The 16,743-nt window shown below is 39.0% G+C and overlaps 1 protein-coding gene across 2 annotated transcripts; it reads right to left on the reverse strand.

The window, feature by feature from the left end:
- Positions 1–504: 504 nt before the first annotated feature.
- On the reverse strand, positions 505–3,887 carry LOC107805709 (large ribosomal subunit protein eL13z-like). 2 transcript variants are annotated; one of them, XM_016629781.2, is made up of 5 exons: positions 3,751–3,887; positions 1,920–2,032; positions 1,690–1,823; positions 1,095–1,253; positions 505–975 (listed from the first exon to the last, which is right to left on the reverse strand). In XM_016629781.2, the coding sequence occupies exons 2-5, from the start codon at positions 2,023–2,025 to the stop codon at positions 754–756; spliced, it is 621 nt and encodes a 206-aa protein (XP_016485267.1). In that variant the 5' UTR covers positions 2,026–2,032; positions 3,751–3,887; the 3' UTR covers positions 505–753. The 2 variants fall into 2 exon arrangements, with proteins under 2 accessions (XP_016485267.1, XP_016485268.1); XM_016629782.2 differs by having other exon boundaries at positions 1,920–2,080; positions 3,751–3,882.
- Positions 3,888–16,743: the final 12,856 nt, after the last annotated feature.

The following is a 16,743-nucleotide window of genomic DNA, read 5'->3' on the forward strand; positions in this document are numbered from 1 at the left end:
AAAATCGATACAAAAAACACCAAAATAAACCCTTTTAATTTCTTAGTAAGAAAGAATAACCTCAATCAAAATTTACAAACCGAGTATTCGGATCCCATTACCACTTCACAAGTTAAAATGCTCATTGTCCACTGCTGGCGTTGCAAAGCAGAAATCTGAATCTGTAAATTGATGCGCTCTTTATCCATTCAGACAGATGGTTCCCCAGACTCATCAATCATATTAAATGTCTAATTCTTATGATTTCTCCATCTGGTCAAATGTTTAATCGACTTAAATTGTTGAATATACCCCTATGAAACTTGCGTGTCAATATTCGTCAGAAATGTAGCTCAACTCCAAAATATATCAACATACCATCAATCTGTCACCAACAGTCAGAATATGAGATTTCTAACATGTTTTACACAACAAAACAGAGCATTGATCCCTCTGGATGAAGCAACACAAATTACAAAAAAATCACGAAGCTTAGGGCTTATTTAATCAAATTAAAAGACAATATAATTCATAAAACTACCTTGATTTGGATAATTACCAATGCAGAGCTAGAATCAAGTATATCAAAAGCAACAAAATAACCGGAACTTAACCTTCAAGGTAACCACTACTACAAGAATCATAGTCTGACAAGAGCGTAAAAGACTTCCTTAATATGTAGCACAGGAGTAAAAATTCAAAATAACTCATTGTCCAAACTCATCCAAAAAAAAACAATGCTAGTGCACAAGGCCATGAGACATTTCTATTATCTTATTTCTTCTCTTCCTTATCTGCTTCAGCTGCTCTCTTCAACCTCACACCAATATGACGCGCATTTGTACGCTCAATACGCAACTTGCCATAGGCATTGAATGATTTCATTTCATCTGTGACCTTCACAAGCTCAATAGTGGGCTGCTCCCTAGTAATGGGCATGTAAGTACCCTGGACCTGAGTGGCAGTGGCAAGTTCCTCGGGGCTAGAATCACCAGCCTGTGCAATTGTGTTGGAGAAGATGTAAGTTTAAAGTAGCTCCAAGAAAATACCAATAAGACAACAACATTTTCATTGTCAACAGCAGACAGGCATGACTACAGTGATCTCAGGTTTACCTTGACTTTTTTAGCATGCCTTGGGAAGATGACTAGCTTAGCTTTGTATGTCTTGAGCCTCTGGACATTGGTCTGGAGACCTTCTAGGGATCTGTTCCTGCGCCTGTGATCCACAGCAATGCCTATAGTTGGAGCAAGTTTTTTGGGAATACCAGCTGCCTGAAAACAAAAGAAAATCTTTAGATATTAATAGATGGTAAAGAATGATGTGTTCTGGCAGAGAAAAATGGAAACAAAGGATATGACATGGATCGACTTCAAAAGTCATAGGTGCAACTTAAAAAGAGAGGTGTAAAATGGAGTCATCCCCAATCAAAAGGAATAGATAAGTAAAGAGCTTTTTGACCCATGAACTTGCTTGCACAAGAACTAAACTCTATGTCAGCTCAACATGTCAAACTCTAAATAAGCTCAGCATGAAACATAGATGCCAACAAGGAAACAAGTTCAACCCCGGCACTCTTACATTATTCCCATTTTTTGAAGGTTGTGGTTTCTGTTCTTTCTTTCTTTCTTTTTTTTTTTTTTGAGAGAGAGAGAGGGGAGAGGGGTAAAAGCAAACATCTAGTGCAATTTTAGATCGAATGAATCTCACTTTCAGCTCTTCTAGGGAGAATCCCCTGCCAGATCTGACTTTCATGTTGTATTTTAGTGTTTGTCCATGAACAATAGGTCGGAGTGGTCCAGCTGTTGGCCTAGGGAAGATTGTTGCAGCTTTCTTCTGCCTAGCTGGAGTTGTAGAAACAAAAGAGGTCAGGAAATGTAAGTATACTAGAGCCAAAGCTTAATTTGAGACTTGAAGCCATCCAACAAATGGAAACTCACCAATGCGTCTCCTTGTTTTTCGAGCAGGTTGGTTAAACCATGTCCTTACATAGTTTTGCCAATGCTTCTTAAAGTGCCCGTTGGGGATAACATTGTTATGCTTCATGGTTTACCTGTGCAACCCGATGACATGGAATGAAGGTACTAACAATTCGAAAAGCCTAGGAAATTTATGATTAGGTCAAATAATCACCAATGTAACATGAAAAGACACATAATTTTGGCAATTAAAGAAGTAGGTCTATGTGATTCAAAAATATTAGAGGCAGCCCTAGGAGACGAGAAAGCATATGAGAAGTTACTATACAAACAATAAGAAATAACTCAGGGAAAATAGGGTAAACATTTTAAGAAGTTAGATTTGAACATGTAAAGGCTCGGGGGACTAGTTTAACATTATCTGAAGTAATAATTAAGAAGCATTATCAATAGTTATAATTCAAACAACATGAACTATCTCAATAAGTTTAAGAGTTTTGTGATTTCATAACATGAATATGGAGAAGTTCAGGGAAGCATTAATTGCTGAGCATTTCTTGTCCATACAGAGCTAGCGCACGTACAGCAGCTTCCAGGATACTGAATACCAGACCATTTTAAGGAACAAAAACACAAGTAAATATAAATTGCGTACGCAACAGTATCTAGCATTTTCCTTTATCTCCACCCATATATGACATTGTTCAGCACCATAGAAAAGAAACAATATCAATAAAAGATGGCATTCCTGGAGCAAAATGAACCAAGAATGCACAGAACTTTGGTGGATTTACTGAGAGAACCTGAAAGAGCAGATCTTTAAAGGCTTACGAGATGGGGCAGTTCAACTAGATTAGTTTTAGAATGAATGCTGACTAGTAGGCCAAACCAAACCAACCAACTACATAGGCCAACCAAAATGCTCTTGTACAAGTGAATATACATTCCAACATGTTCTATTTCCACATATGGTATCTTATAGGTGTTCTAGCACAAATTTCTTAATGGTCTTTTTTATGTAGTTTTGCTTCTAGATGGGCTTATCATTATAATTCACATACCGAGGCATTCGCTTGCATTCAAGAATTATTCTTGAGATATCCCCTTGGTATTCATTATAAACAAGTTGCTATTCACAATCCAAGTTTCAGTAGTCGCAAAGCTACACAATTTCAGCTTTCAAAACTTGTAGTTAGATAAGCAAAACGTATAGCCCTGCTTCGAGTTCTACATATGCCTGATCAAAGGGCAGCACGGTGCACTAAGCTCCCGCTATGCGCGGGGTAAGGAAGGGCCGGACCACAGGGTCTATTGTACGCAGCCTTACCTGCATTTCTGTTGTTTTCACGACTTGAACCATGACCTCCCGGTCACATGGCAACAACTTTACCAGTTGCGCCATATGCCTAATTAAAATCCCAACAAAAAAAAAATCATCCTCCAATTGAACTCAAATTTTCATAAATACCTAATTGGAACACTTGCTATGATTCACGAGCTCATCGGTCTGCTAACTGAGCTTATATCTAACTAGACAGGTGACCACTTAAATTAAAATATAATCTTGCATAAATATGTACCTCATAAATAACAAACAGATAAATAATCGTATATCAATATTCCATAATTTCAGTTTATTGAATAATATGAATATCTACTCAATATGTAAGATGTAACCAAGTTTATTCAAGCATTTGATGCAATGATTTCATATTAAACTCAGTTGAAAGCTAACTTCATTTACACTACTCACTGATAGATTTGCACAAACAATTTAATAACGAGAAATAAAATGAAGAAATATACGTATAATTAAATATTTGGGACTTTGAAGGCAAAAATTGAAACTTACCTGAAACGAGCTCAGCTAGGGTTTTTCTTTGACGCTTTGGAACAAGAAGGTGGGAATAGAGGTTTGTTCTTATGTGGAACCCTAGATGAAAGACTTTTCTTGAGCTTCAATAGGCCCAGTATTCTTTAGCACGACTGGAGAATCTAGGCTGGCCCATAAAAGATTGGAAGTATTAATTCGGAAGATATTAGAAAATAGCCACTTTTGGAACTGCTAAATGCTAATCAAGCTTTAATCAGCATTTCAAAACTATTCAACTTTTATTATTTTTTACCACGAAAAAGAAATATAATAAAAAATTTAATTGTGGCTGCTAAAAACTCCAGAGTGTTATGAAATATAATTCAAAGTAGCAATATGAAACAAGGAAATAAAAGCAATTTAGTAAACATAAATAAGAAACGGAGATAGAGAGAATGAAGAGATTTTTTTCTTTAATTGTATGTATTTTTCTATTTATTACAAGGCCTTTATATAGGCATAAAAGTGAAGAAAATATGTCATGGAATATGTCATTGAACATACAAAATATGTCATTGAATATGTCATTAAGCATTTGAGATGAAGATCACGGAAGAAGAGTAGACATCCACCATAATGTGATATTTATCATAACACTCCTCCTTAGATGTCCAAAGATAATGTGTCTCGTTAAAACCTTACTAGAAAAAAACCCTATGGGAAAAAAAATCCTAGTGAACGAAAAAGAGTACACATGTTTAGAGATACGCTTTTTGGTTGCCTCGTTAAAAACCTTGCAAGGAAAACTCAGTGGGACAAAACCTTGTAAGGGAAAAAGAGTACAACGCGTATTAACTCCCCCTGATGAGAACATCAATTCACATCCTTGATCATTCACATCCCAATCTTGTACACTAGTTTCTTGAAAGTTGACGTCGGTAGAGATTTGGTGAACAAATCAGCCATATTATCACTTGAAAGAATCTGTTGCACATTGATATCACCATTCTTTTGAATATCATGTATGGGAAATAACTTTGATGAAATGCGATTTGTCCTAACTCCTTTTATGAATCCTCCTTTCAATTGGGATATTCATGATGTACTGTCTTCATACAAAATTGTGGGTAGTTTGTAACACGTCAAATTATTTTTGGCTCGAATAAGATGTATTATAGACCTCAACCATACACATTCTCGACTTTCTTCATGAATAGCAATTATCTCAGCATGATTAGATGAAGTAGCCACGATTGATTGCTTAGTCGATCGCCAAGATATGACAATACCTCCACATGTAAACACATAGCATGTTTGAGATCAAGCCTTGTGTGTGTCAGATAAATACCCCGCATCGACATAACCAACATGATCGGGATTGCAATCATTGCCATAAAATAAGGTCACATCGGTAGTCCCTTATAGATAACGCAATATATGTTTGATTTCATTCCAATGTCTCCTTATAGGAGCAGAGCTATATCTTACTAAGACATTAACTGAAAAAATTATGTCACGCTTTGTAGTGTTAGCAAGATACGTTAGTACATCAATTGCACTAAGATGTGGTACTTCAGGACCAAGAAGTTCTTCAGTATTTTCATGAGGTCTGAATGGATTTTTATTTATATCGAGTAATCTCACAACCATCAGGATACTTAATGGATGTGCTTTATCCATATAGAATCACTTTAAAATCTTTTCAGTGTATGCTGATTGGTGGACAAAATTTTTATCTTTCATATATTCAATTTGTAGACCAAGACAAAATTTTGTTTTTGTCTTTACAAGATCTTTCATTTTAAATTCTTTCTTTAAACAGTTTACTGCTTCAGGAAGCTCCCCGAGAGTTCTAATGATATTTGAATCATCAACATACACGACGATTATAACAAATTCAAATCCAGATCCTTTTATAAAGGCACAAGGACAAATTGAATTATTCTTGTACCCTTCTTTCAACAAGTACTCTCTTGGGTGATTATACCACATGCGCCATGATTGTTTCAATCCGTATAAGGAAGCTTTATTTAATAAATTTCTTGGAAACCATAATATGTTTCAGAACAATTTAAATCCTTCAATAATTTTCATTATACGCATATCAAATTTTTCATATATTGCTAGATTAAAACCTGAAATGCCAGGATATTTACAAATCTTCTTGTGACACAAGTCGTCTTTATGTCTATCGACTTATCTTTCTTCGCACAAGAATACATTTATACCTCCACTGGCTTTATACTTTTAGGTGTTTGGACTATCCGTCCAACTTCACATTTTTTCAGGTGAAATCAATCTTGATTGCATTATTTTTTATTTTATTTTGGCCAATCATTTATCTGTCCAAATTTCATGACAGATTTGAGCTCAAGATCCTCGTCAATATTAATAATATTGAGCGCTACATTATATTAACAATATCGTCGATGATCACTTTAAGTCGGTTCCATTATTACCTAATAAATACATAACTTATTGAGATCTCTTTATCTCATTATTTTCAGGTACCTGAGCCTCTCCCATGAGGTCTTATGAAGTGTTATGTCGTGGTGCTCTTCTAGGGCACTTGCCTCCTTATTATGACCATTTTGAATATTTGCCCCTCTCCTTCTTCAAGGAGTTTTATCTTAGGAACCGATTGGTCTGTTACGCTTCATGCGTGTCATAAACTCTATCTCTCATGGACTTTATTCTATTTTGGAGCATTAACAGCTGCAATATGACATTTAGCTTTGGGTCAACAAATGCGTCTGACAATAATTTATAAATGAATTATCACTTGAACTTCAAGTTCATATTTTCTCGTACGAGGATCTATATGTATTCATAATAATTCATTTCATGTATCACTTTCTCAGTCGTCCATTTCTCCCCCTAATGTTGGGATCACCAACACATTTCCCAAGCTTCTTTGGGAACTCATCTCTGTGCATTTTGGTGGCATAATTAAATCATATAGCACATCCATATTTCTATATAGAAATTATTTGGTTCCTGACCCTGAACCGATTGTTATAGGGATAAATTTTTATAACTTGGCTAGATGCGTACAAGTGTTGCTGTATATTAAAAAATACATCTCATACCAAATTTCATTTTTGAGAGTTTTGTTCTCATAACCAATGATTTAGCTATAATCGGAGGCATACAATTTCTGCTAAACCAACTTGGATTTAAACCAGTATTATCAAGATAAATCATCATAATTTATATTTTGGAACTGTGCTCTAATAATTTGAGCAAGCAATCTTGCAAAAGCCAAACTGCAAGTTGATAACAAATGCACATGTGACTGTCACACCTCCTTTTTGCGCGCCCGCCCCGAAGGGTTAAATGCGCGGGTGGAGTTTTTCCAATTTAAGTGACAATATTCGAAATGGGATTATTTATTTAATTCAGAGTCGCCACTTGGGAAAGGTTTGGCTTTTGGTGTCCCAAGTCACCGGTTTATCTTGAATCCCAAATCGAGGAAATTTTCGACTTTTCCAAATGAAGTCTGCGAACCAGAAATTCTAAGTAAGGAATTCTGTTGACCCGAGGGAAGGTGTTAGGCACCCTCGAATCCCGTGGTTCTAGCACGGTCTCTTAAATTGTTATAATGGCTAAATATCTGATTTAAATACATGTTATGACTTACGTGCTTTTATTAAGTTTAAACCGCTTTTATCATTATCACTTATTTTTATAGAATTGCAACGTCGTGAAAATGCATCTCGAACCACGTCACAATCAATGCGCCCGTGATCGTCAACACATTTGGACTTCGTTGAGATTTGGATTTGGGTCACATCAATGTGCACCCGAATTTAAGAATATGGTTTAATTAAGCCGCGCCTAAAGAGTCTAACGCGTTATTATTTTTGTGGAAGACCATGAAATTCGCTAAACGGCCTATCCTGGACTCTAAATAATTATTATGGTTATTTATTGAGGGCCACACAATTTTGCATTTTTGTTTGGCGAGGCTCGCCTCTATTTTAGAAAAGGATATCCTAAAGTGGCTACATTTCTAACTATGTTCAATCTAAAATAGAAGAAAGAAGATACATGTCAATTCAAGTATATGCTTTGGGCCTAAATCTTATCAATTTCTGATTAGTTATTTGTAAAGTAAAAGACGTCCTACTTTTATGAGAAATGTTCTACTTTGATAAAGAAATTACGTGACAAATGCTATGCTCATATCCAAAACATCTCTTGAATTGAATTCAAACTAGACTCATTTAGGCTAGGTTAAGGGAATTAACCCACTAAGCATTATTATCACTGGGGGTTCGAACGCGCTCCTATATACTGCCTAGCGGGTTTTGACGAAAGAAACTAAAATAAAACAGAACATCATTGTGTAAGGTGGAAGTATCCTATCCTATGCATATCATTATAGCTAAAACAAGAATCTGATCAGTCACTGTGTCAAATATTTGTACATCCTACGTACCACACCATTACTTAACCCATATCAACAAACAACTATAAACTAAGATACAAGAGGCTAAAACTCAGCTTAAGCATTAACTAACTGGCATTTTTACTATTGAATTATACACTGATCAATTCATACGAAAGGAGCAATAGACCACGAGCATTACAGACAGATATTTAAACTTCTTGGAATTCCTTTCATTTCATGCTTTCGAACGGTTACAGTTTACACCCACATAGGATTTGAAATGTGTACCTGGAATGCTGAAATGCAAAGAGGAAGAAGAGAATGACAGGGAAAGGTCAGCAGCAGCAGGAAACCAAATAACAGCAGCAGCAGCAGGTAACCAAATAGAAACAAAATCCCAGTGCAAGATGCAGTTATAGCCAATGGGCAGAGGTAACAAAAATGACAGCAACAAGCAGAGAAGTGGGCTCAGGATTCAAACGGTCCAACTCCAAAAGAAGGCAAACCAATAAGAACCAAAACAAAAGAAACCTAGCTGATACTTGAGGGGAAATCAGCACTTATTTGAAACAGGTTAAACAAACTGGGAATCGAACAATTAGCAAGAAGAAAAGACAGTTTCTGCTTTCTGTATATCCACCCTCTATCTCCTTTCTTTCCAAAATCTAAAACCAATCTTCAGTTTTGAAATTATACTGAAGTTATTAAAAGAAATCTTTTCCAGTTCCTGTTTTCAGAATTTGAACTCTCAGATGTTCCCTCTCAGTGTCTCTCTCTATCTCTGTATGCTCTGTCTGTATGTATATATATCTGTATGTATTTCAACTCTCTCTTTCAAAAATTCCTCACAGTGTGTGTATTTTTCTTCTCTCCAATCTTCCCAGTTCTCTGACCTCTAATCCTCTCTTTATAAGCCTTCACATTACCCCTTTTAACAGCCTGTTTAGACTATCACCATACCCCTCCCATGTGCCTTCCATTTTCAGTTCCACTTTAGCTAATTAAGTATTAACCCCATCATTCCCCTGGCAGGCTTAAACTTTCCCATTTTATATACTAAAAGCAAGCATGGGCAGCAGGATGTAGTCTGACAGCACATGCTGTCAAACCATTTTTAAATCCAAAGCCCTTTTATGCAGGAAACAGGCTGTGCACAATGCACATGCTGTGCACAAGTGCACATGCCATCAACTCAGATTTCAATTAACAATCTACCCTCAGATTCAAATATAGCAACTATAAGTGAACCTACTTGATCCTTACTTTGATTCAAACAAAGTTGCAGCAAGCAACAGGTGCAATCGTTAACATTTGAACTACTGAAATTAATTGACGACATTTGTCGACTCGACTATACTAGTTATAACTCATACAGTCGTAACCAAAAATCAAACATTTAACAGTATCGACAAGGTTCGCATTACACTGACTGAGCAGAATTGTGCTTCGAGGAATCAGTTAATCAGTACAAATTTGGAATTCAACTAATTGCTCAACAAATACATACATACACACTATCAGGACAAGTAGAAAAGGACACTTAATCAAACAACAAGGGTTCAGGCAAAGTAGACAGGACACAATTAATAGAAACTCAAAACAAAACAGACTTCAACAATCACGAACAGCTTTTAAAACAAATCACACGGACTAAAACAAGTAAAGGAAAGAAAGCAAACTCACCTTAAAACTCGAAAAATCAAAAGTTTTGAACTCGGATTTGGACAGACCTTTCTTAAGGCTGAACGGACTTTAATCGAAGTGTTTCTCAGATGAGAAACACCTCGATTAAGGTCCATTAGGCCTTAATTTCTTTGGCTCGAACAAAACACGGACCAGTGACGAAGAATCACAAAGTTCCAAAACTCAGATCTAGGATTCATGCTTCCCTGATCAGATTCGGACCAAACCAAGTATGGTTTGGTCACGAGGGGGGTCTGGGGAGTGTCTGGTGTGAAGCTGGGGTTAAACGGTGTAGATCGAGTTTTGACTCGAATCTTCAAATGAAGATTCGAGGACCTAGAGGATGATTCGAACTAAACGGTCAACAGGTCTATGTTCAGGGTGGTGAGGGGTTTCTATGGTGTTCAGGGCGAGGTCACCGGCGTTCATGCCGCCGGTTTTCATGGTGGAGGATACAGGGGCGGCTCTAGGGTTTGATGGGGATGAGGTTGAAGACGGGAGCTGGGGTATCAGATGGGGGGCAGGGTAAGGTTATAGGATTATATATGGAATAGGTGGGTTGATCTCGGCCGTCGGATTAACTGAAATTAATGGCTTGGATCTAAAGGCCTAGGGGAAACAGTGTCGTTTCAACTAAAGGGGGTTTGGGTTGGTCCGGGTGGAAACGGGTCGGGTTCTGTTCGTGGGTGTGGGAAATGTGATCTTGGCCGTTGATCAATCTGAGATCAACGGCCTGGATCACACTGGATTAAAACGGCGTCGTTTGGACACCTTGGGTATCAGGTTGGACTGGACCGGGCAGGCCTGGTTTGGGCATTGTTTGTTTGGGCCAATTTTAATAAATTGGCCCAATCCGGAAGAAGAAGAGAGATTTCTTTTTTCTTTTATTATTTTTATTTCTTTTTCTTATTTATTTTAAAAACAAAACTAAGCAAAAAAAATCAAATTAAAATTAAATACACACTCAATACAATTATTTGCACACACACTAAAATATTTCAAAACAGGTAAAATCAAACCAAAATAAAATCACGGACGAGGATGCCTATTTATGATTTTCTGTTTAACGACCGGATTACGGTTCGAATTATGCATGACACACACATTTTTTGTATTTTGTTTTAATAAAGTAAAAATGGGCAAAAATCGTAAATAACCAACAAAGTGCCAGGTAAAAATCCCAAACTTGTACAGCAGGGCCAATTATTATTATTTTTTATTTCTCTTGGAGCGATTGTCGTGCGAAACAAAAATCATGTGCTCACAGCTGCCCCTCTTTGTTCGGAAACACGAAGAGTTTTCGTGCAAAGATAAAGTGAGCGTGTATGAGCGATTTTTGCCTATGGACCACTCCGTATGAAGCATGCTTTTGAAAGATCTGACCGAATCTTGCTTCAAAGATTTCCTACATATCCTGGGCTAAACAGGAATCAGGTCAATGTAGTTCGAGAAGTTTTGGTAGCTGGGACTACCATGGGATTGCAATGCTTGCTGCTACTGCTGTTGCTGTCGTCACTGCTGCGTCACTGACCGCCTTATTATAGCCAAACGAAAATTGGAAACTGAACTAACTACTTATATGCATGTCAACTGCTAGTTACAAGATTCCTATCTATGATTCTTTTACGACTTGATCTTGGGTCTTAGCTGATTCTGCTTGTAGACTCCGATCTGAATCTTGATGCTTGCGAGTTGCGGCGACTTGTTTAATCTCTGGGATACTGAGTGAGACGCGATTGGCAGGGTTCAGGACCTTAAACAAATGTTGGAGTCAATTTGCCTTCCGTTTACTCCGATATCTCGAGACATCTTCTCTCTTTTTCTTCTTTTTCTTCGTTGATTCCGAACTGGGACTCATCTCATGGGTCATTTCGATCTATGTGGCTCAAGGTTAGACCTGCGGGAGAAAACAAACGAACGAAACTTTCTGCCCCAGTTTCACTAGGAAAATTTCGTTAATTATTCGCCAGGAAGTTCATAAAATTGATGAAAGAGGATATGCATGCTCAGTTCAGGGTTGGAGCCCTAATACCGACTAGCTGGGGAAAGGTTCAGTTTAGGGTTTTAAAACCCTAACGCCGAACAAAGGAAGAATTCAGTTTAGGGTTTAAAACCCTAATGCTGACTAAAGAAAAATTCAGTTTAGGGATTAAAACCCTAATGCTGATTACATGGAAAAGCTCAGTTTAGGGTTTAAAACCCTAATGCTGATTGCATGGAAAAGCTCAGTTTAGGGTTTAAAACCTTAATGCTGGCTGAAAGGAAAAAGTTCAGTTTAGGGTTTAAAACCCTAATGCTGATTGCATGGAAAAGCTCAGTTTAGGGTTTAAAACCCTAATGCTGGCTGAAAGGAAAAAGTTCAGTTTAGGGTTTAAAACCCTAATGCTGACTAAAAGGAAAAGCTCAGTTTAGGGTTTAAAACCCTAATGCTGGCTGCATGGAAAAGCTCAGTTTAGGGTTTAAAACCCTAATGCTGGCTGAAAGGAAAAAGTTCAGTTTAGGGTTTAAAACCCTAATGCTGACTAAAAGGAAAATTCAGTTTAGGGTTTAAAACCCTAATGCTGATTGCATGGAAAAGCTTAGTTTAGGGTTTAAAACCCTAATGCTGGCTGAAAGGAAAAAGTTCAGTTTAGGGTTTAAAACCCTAATGCTGACTAAAAGGAAAATTCAGTTTAGGGTTTAAAACCCTAATGCTGATTGCATGGAAAAGCTCAGTTTAGGGTTTAGAACCCTAATGCTGGCTGAAAGGAAAAAGTTCAGTTTAGGGTTTAAAACCCTAATGCTGACTAAAAGGAAAAGCTCAGTTTAGGGTTTAAAACCTTAATGTTGGCTGCATGGAAAAGCTCAGTTTAGGGTTTAAAACCCTAATGCTGGCTGCATGGAAAAGCTCAGTTTAGGGTTTAAAACCCTAATGCTGACTAAAAGAAAAATTCAGTTTAGGGTTTAAAACCCTAATGCTGATTGCATGGAAAAGCTCAGTTTAGGGTTTAAAACCCTAATGCTGGCTGAAAGGAAAAAGTTCAGTTTAGGGTTTAAAACCCTAATGCTGATTGCATGGAAAAGCTCAGTTTAGGGTTTAAAACCCTAATGCTGGCTGAAAGGAAAAAGTTCAGTTTAGGGTTTAAAACCCTAATGCTGACTAAAAGGAAAAGCTCAGTTTAGGGTTTAAAACCCTAATGCTGGCTGCATGGAAAAGCTCAGTTTAGGGTTTAAAACCCTAATACTGGCTGAAAGGAAAATTCAGTTTAGGGTTTAAAACCCTAATGCTGATTGCATGGAAAAGCTCAGTTTAGGGTTTAAAACCCTAATGTTGGCTGAAAGGAAAAAGTTCAGTTTAGGGTTTAAAACCCTAATGCTGACTAAAAGGAAAATTCAGTTTAGGGTTTTAAAACCCTAATGCTGACTGGCTGGGGATAAAGCTCGAGAATACTACATGATCTATTTTTGAGTTTTCTTGTTTTAATAGAAGATAAAAGGGCGTTTCGTGGAAGCTTACCTTTCGAGTGAATTCATCATTGCCGAAGTACTTCCTGTACCCATGTACCTTCTTCTTTGGGTGACACCTGCTTCTTGCACGGTTGTCTTGGATCAGACCTGTTTCAACCTTTCAGACAAAGAATCATTCGTTAGTTCGGAAATGACGGTCGGTTTGGTGACCTTGACCGTTCCCAATTGCTTTCTTGCGTCTGTATTTCTGTTGTAAAGTTCCGCCATTGATTTGATTCGAATGGCGAAACCCTTCTAGACTGTTCAGGCTTGTATTTCCAGATTCTGCGATGATTTGCCTCGTAAGGCCTTTTTTTTTGTCTTTTTTGTCCCGTTTTGATTGGAGGTTCTCAACGGGGATTTTATTGGAGGTATTCTGTGGGAATTTGTACAAAAAGAAGCTCTGTGGGGGGAATATTTACAAAGTGGATTCTTTGTGCGAATTCTGTACAATGGGGTATGCTGGGTTTTTTGTTTCAAAACGAGTTTCCCAGGGTTTGTTGGGGTAAGCTTGTTGGGGAATTTTTACAAAGGGACTCGCTGGGGCTGTGCTGGGGAAATTCCAACGGGGATTTTTTTTTTTTTATATTGGGGAGACTCTGTGGGAGATTGTACAAGGAGAGACTCTGTGGGGATTTGTATAGAGGGAGACTCTGTGGGCATTCGTCCGAAGGCGGACTTGCTGGGGGAGATTTCTCTCTTTCCTCTTTACTTTAAACACCATCAAACATCATGATTCATCAGGCTTGGGCAAACGTACCAACGAAATGAGGCGTTTTCCTTCATGAAACGGGATTCCGTGCAAACAAACCTGCCACCTGCCCTTTCCGGTGTGTCCTGAACTTGGGGTTAAAACACAAAAGGGATTCGAAGAGAAGCAAAGAAAGGAGAACACAAATTCAGGAAAGGAGTGTCCCTTTTGGGATGAGAAAGACTTATCTGAGGAAGATAACGCTGGCTTTAAATGACATGACATGCTCTTTGGACTGGACGTCTGACCTTCCATGAACTTGCGTTTTCCTGAACCAGGACAGATCTGTGATTCCAAACCGGTGGAACTTTGCCGAGACCTCCTTGGGGTGGAGTCATTCCTTTTCGGCTAACAGCGCCCTTTGCGGGTTTTCGCTGGCTGACCTCTCTCATTTCTCTTCCTGTCATCGCTTGATAGCACTCTTTGTGAGTTTTTACTAAACAAGCTCTCTCATTTTGGTTTCTCTTCTCCCGTCGCCTCGTGGTGCCCGAAGGTTTTCACCGCCGAGACTCTCTCATTTTATTTCTCTAAATTCAGAGTGTGCCGGTTTCCATTTGTGATGCTTATTGGTTCCCCACCATATTCGGTAATTGATTTGAAGGCTTGTGCTTGGTAAAGAGAGGTAGATGATACTAACTTCTAAACTGCTCGACGTGCCCCGGTTTCAATTTCAGGGTGAATGGGATTTTATTGTTGGTGTGACTGAACCTCAGGGAGAGGCTGCCTACGTATCCTTTCGGAATCAAGTCAAACGTAGTTCAGGCCTCAATCAATGTTTTGTTTTGTTTTCTTTTTTTTCTTTTTTTTTGTAGAGAGGATTGGGTAGTGTTTGGGAGTAGTGGGGGATAAAACCTTCGCCATTTTCAAATGTGTCAGGATCACGGGAGTATGATCTAGACGTAGTATCTCTTGACTGCATCTGCATTTACCGCTGTGTCGGGGTCATTTCCTTCGATATCACCTAAATACAAGGCTTCTCTCGGCAATATCTTCCTTACGATGTATGGGCCTTTCCAATTTGGGGCAAACTTTCCTTTTGCTTCTTCACGATGCGACAGAATACGCCTTAGTACCAGCTGACCTACTTCGAAATTCCGGGGTCGGACTTTCTTGTTGTAAGCACGGGCCATCCTTCGTTGGTATAACTGCCCGTGACAAACTGCGGCCATTCGCTTTTCATCAATCAACGTCAATTGCTCCAGTCGAGCCTTGACCCACTCGCTGTCTTCGATTTCTGCTTCGACAATGATTCGAAGCGAAGGAATTTCTACCTCTGCCGGTATTACAGCCTCAGTCCCATAAACCAAAAGATAAGGAGTTGCTCCCACCGATGTGCGTACCGTAGTGCGGTACCCCAATAATGCAAAAGGTAACTGCTCATGCCACTGTCGGGAACTTTGGATCGTTTTCCTCAAAATCTTCTTGATGTTTTTGTTTGCCGCTTCCACAGCACCATTGGCTTTTGGCCGATAAGGAGTGGAATTCCTATGCGTTATCTTGAATTGCTCGCATACATCTCCCATCAAGTGACTGTTCAAGTTTGCTGCATTATCTGTAATGATAGTCGCAGGAATACCGAAGCGACAGATAAGATTTGAGTGTACAAAATCCACCACAGCTTTCTTAGTGACCGACTTGAGAGTGACAGCTTCTACCCATTTTGTGAAGTAATCGATGGCAACCAGTATAAACCTGTGTCCATTCGAAGCCTTTGGTTCGATTGGTCCAATGACGTTCATGCCCCATGCGACAAATGGCCAAGGTGCGGACATGGGATGCAACTCCGTGGGAGGTGCATGAATCAAATCACCGTGCACCTGACATCGATGACATTTCCGAACGAAGCTAAAGCAATCCTTTTCCATGGTCATCCAGTAGTAACCTGCTCTAAGGATTTTCTTCGCTAAGACATACCCGTTCATGTGAGGTCCGCACACACCTGCGTGTACTTCGTGCATGATCTTTCTCGCTTCCTCGATATCGACACATCTTAGGAGATTGAGGTCCGGGGTCCTCTTATATAACAATTCACCGCTCAAAAAGAAACCACTTGCATGTCGCCTAATGGTCCTCTTTTGATCTCCAGTAGCGTGCTCGGGGTATTCTTGCATCTTCAGGAACCTCTTGATGTCATGGTACCAAGGCTGCGTATTTGATCCCGCCTCGATTACACTGCAGTAACCGTGTCTTTCCTTGATTTGGATTTCCAAAAGATCGACGTGGGCGTTGCCCGGGTAGGGTAGCATTGAAGCCAAAGTAGCAAGTGCATCTGCCAGTTCATTGTGACACCTCGGAATGTACCTGAATTCTATTGATGTAAAGCGCTTGCTGAGGTCCTCCACATGTTGTCGGTATGGGATAAGTTTGACATCCCGAGTTTCCCATTCGCCTTGAGCTTGCCGGATGATCAGGTCAGAATCTCCCATAACCAGTAAGTCTTCGACATCCTGATCGATTGCCATATGCATGCCCATAATGTAGGCTTCATACTCAGCTGTATTATTTGTGCAAAAGAAACGCAGTCTAGCTGTGGCGGGATAATGCTGACCGGAAGGCGAGATCAAAATTGCCCCAATCCCCACACCCTTGGCGTTCACGGCTCCGTCAAAGAACATCTTCCAAACGTGAGCTTCCTCCGAGATCACTTCTACGGTGTTTACTTCTTCATCTGGAAAGTAGGTATCCAATGGCTGGTATTCCTCATCAACCGGATTTTCGG

Source organism: Nicotiana tabacum, chromosome 20 (genome assembly GCF_000715075.1).
Source record: "Nicotiana tabacum cultivar K326 chromosome 20, ASM71507v2, whole genome shotgun sequence".
Taxonomy (NCBI): Eukaryota; Viridiplantae; Streptophyta; class Magnoliopsida; order Solanales; family Solanaceae; genus Nicotiana; species Nicotiana tabacum.

Excerpts from the sequence above, each read along its gene's own strand:
- LOC107805709 (XM_016629781.2), bottom strand. The coding sequence starts at position 2,025 with ATGAAGCATAACAATGTTATCCCCAACGGGCACTTTAAGAAGCATTGG. Across the intron at positions 1,824-1,919 it reads AAAAACAAGGAGACGCATTG|CTAGGCAGAAGAAAGCTGCA; the intron begins GTGAGTTTCCAT and ends CTACAACTCCAG. Across the intron at positions 1,254-1,689 it reads TCTCCCTAGAAGAGCTGAAA|GCAGCTGGTATTCCCAAAAA; the intron begins GTGAGATTCATT and ends TTTTGTTTTCAG.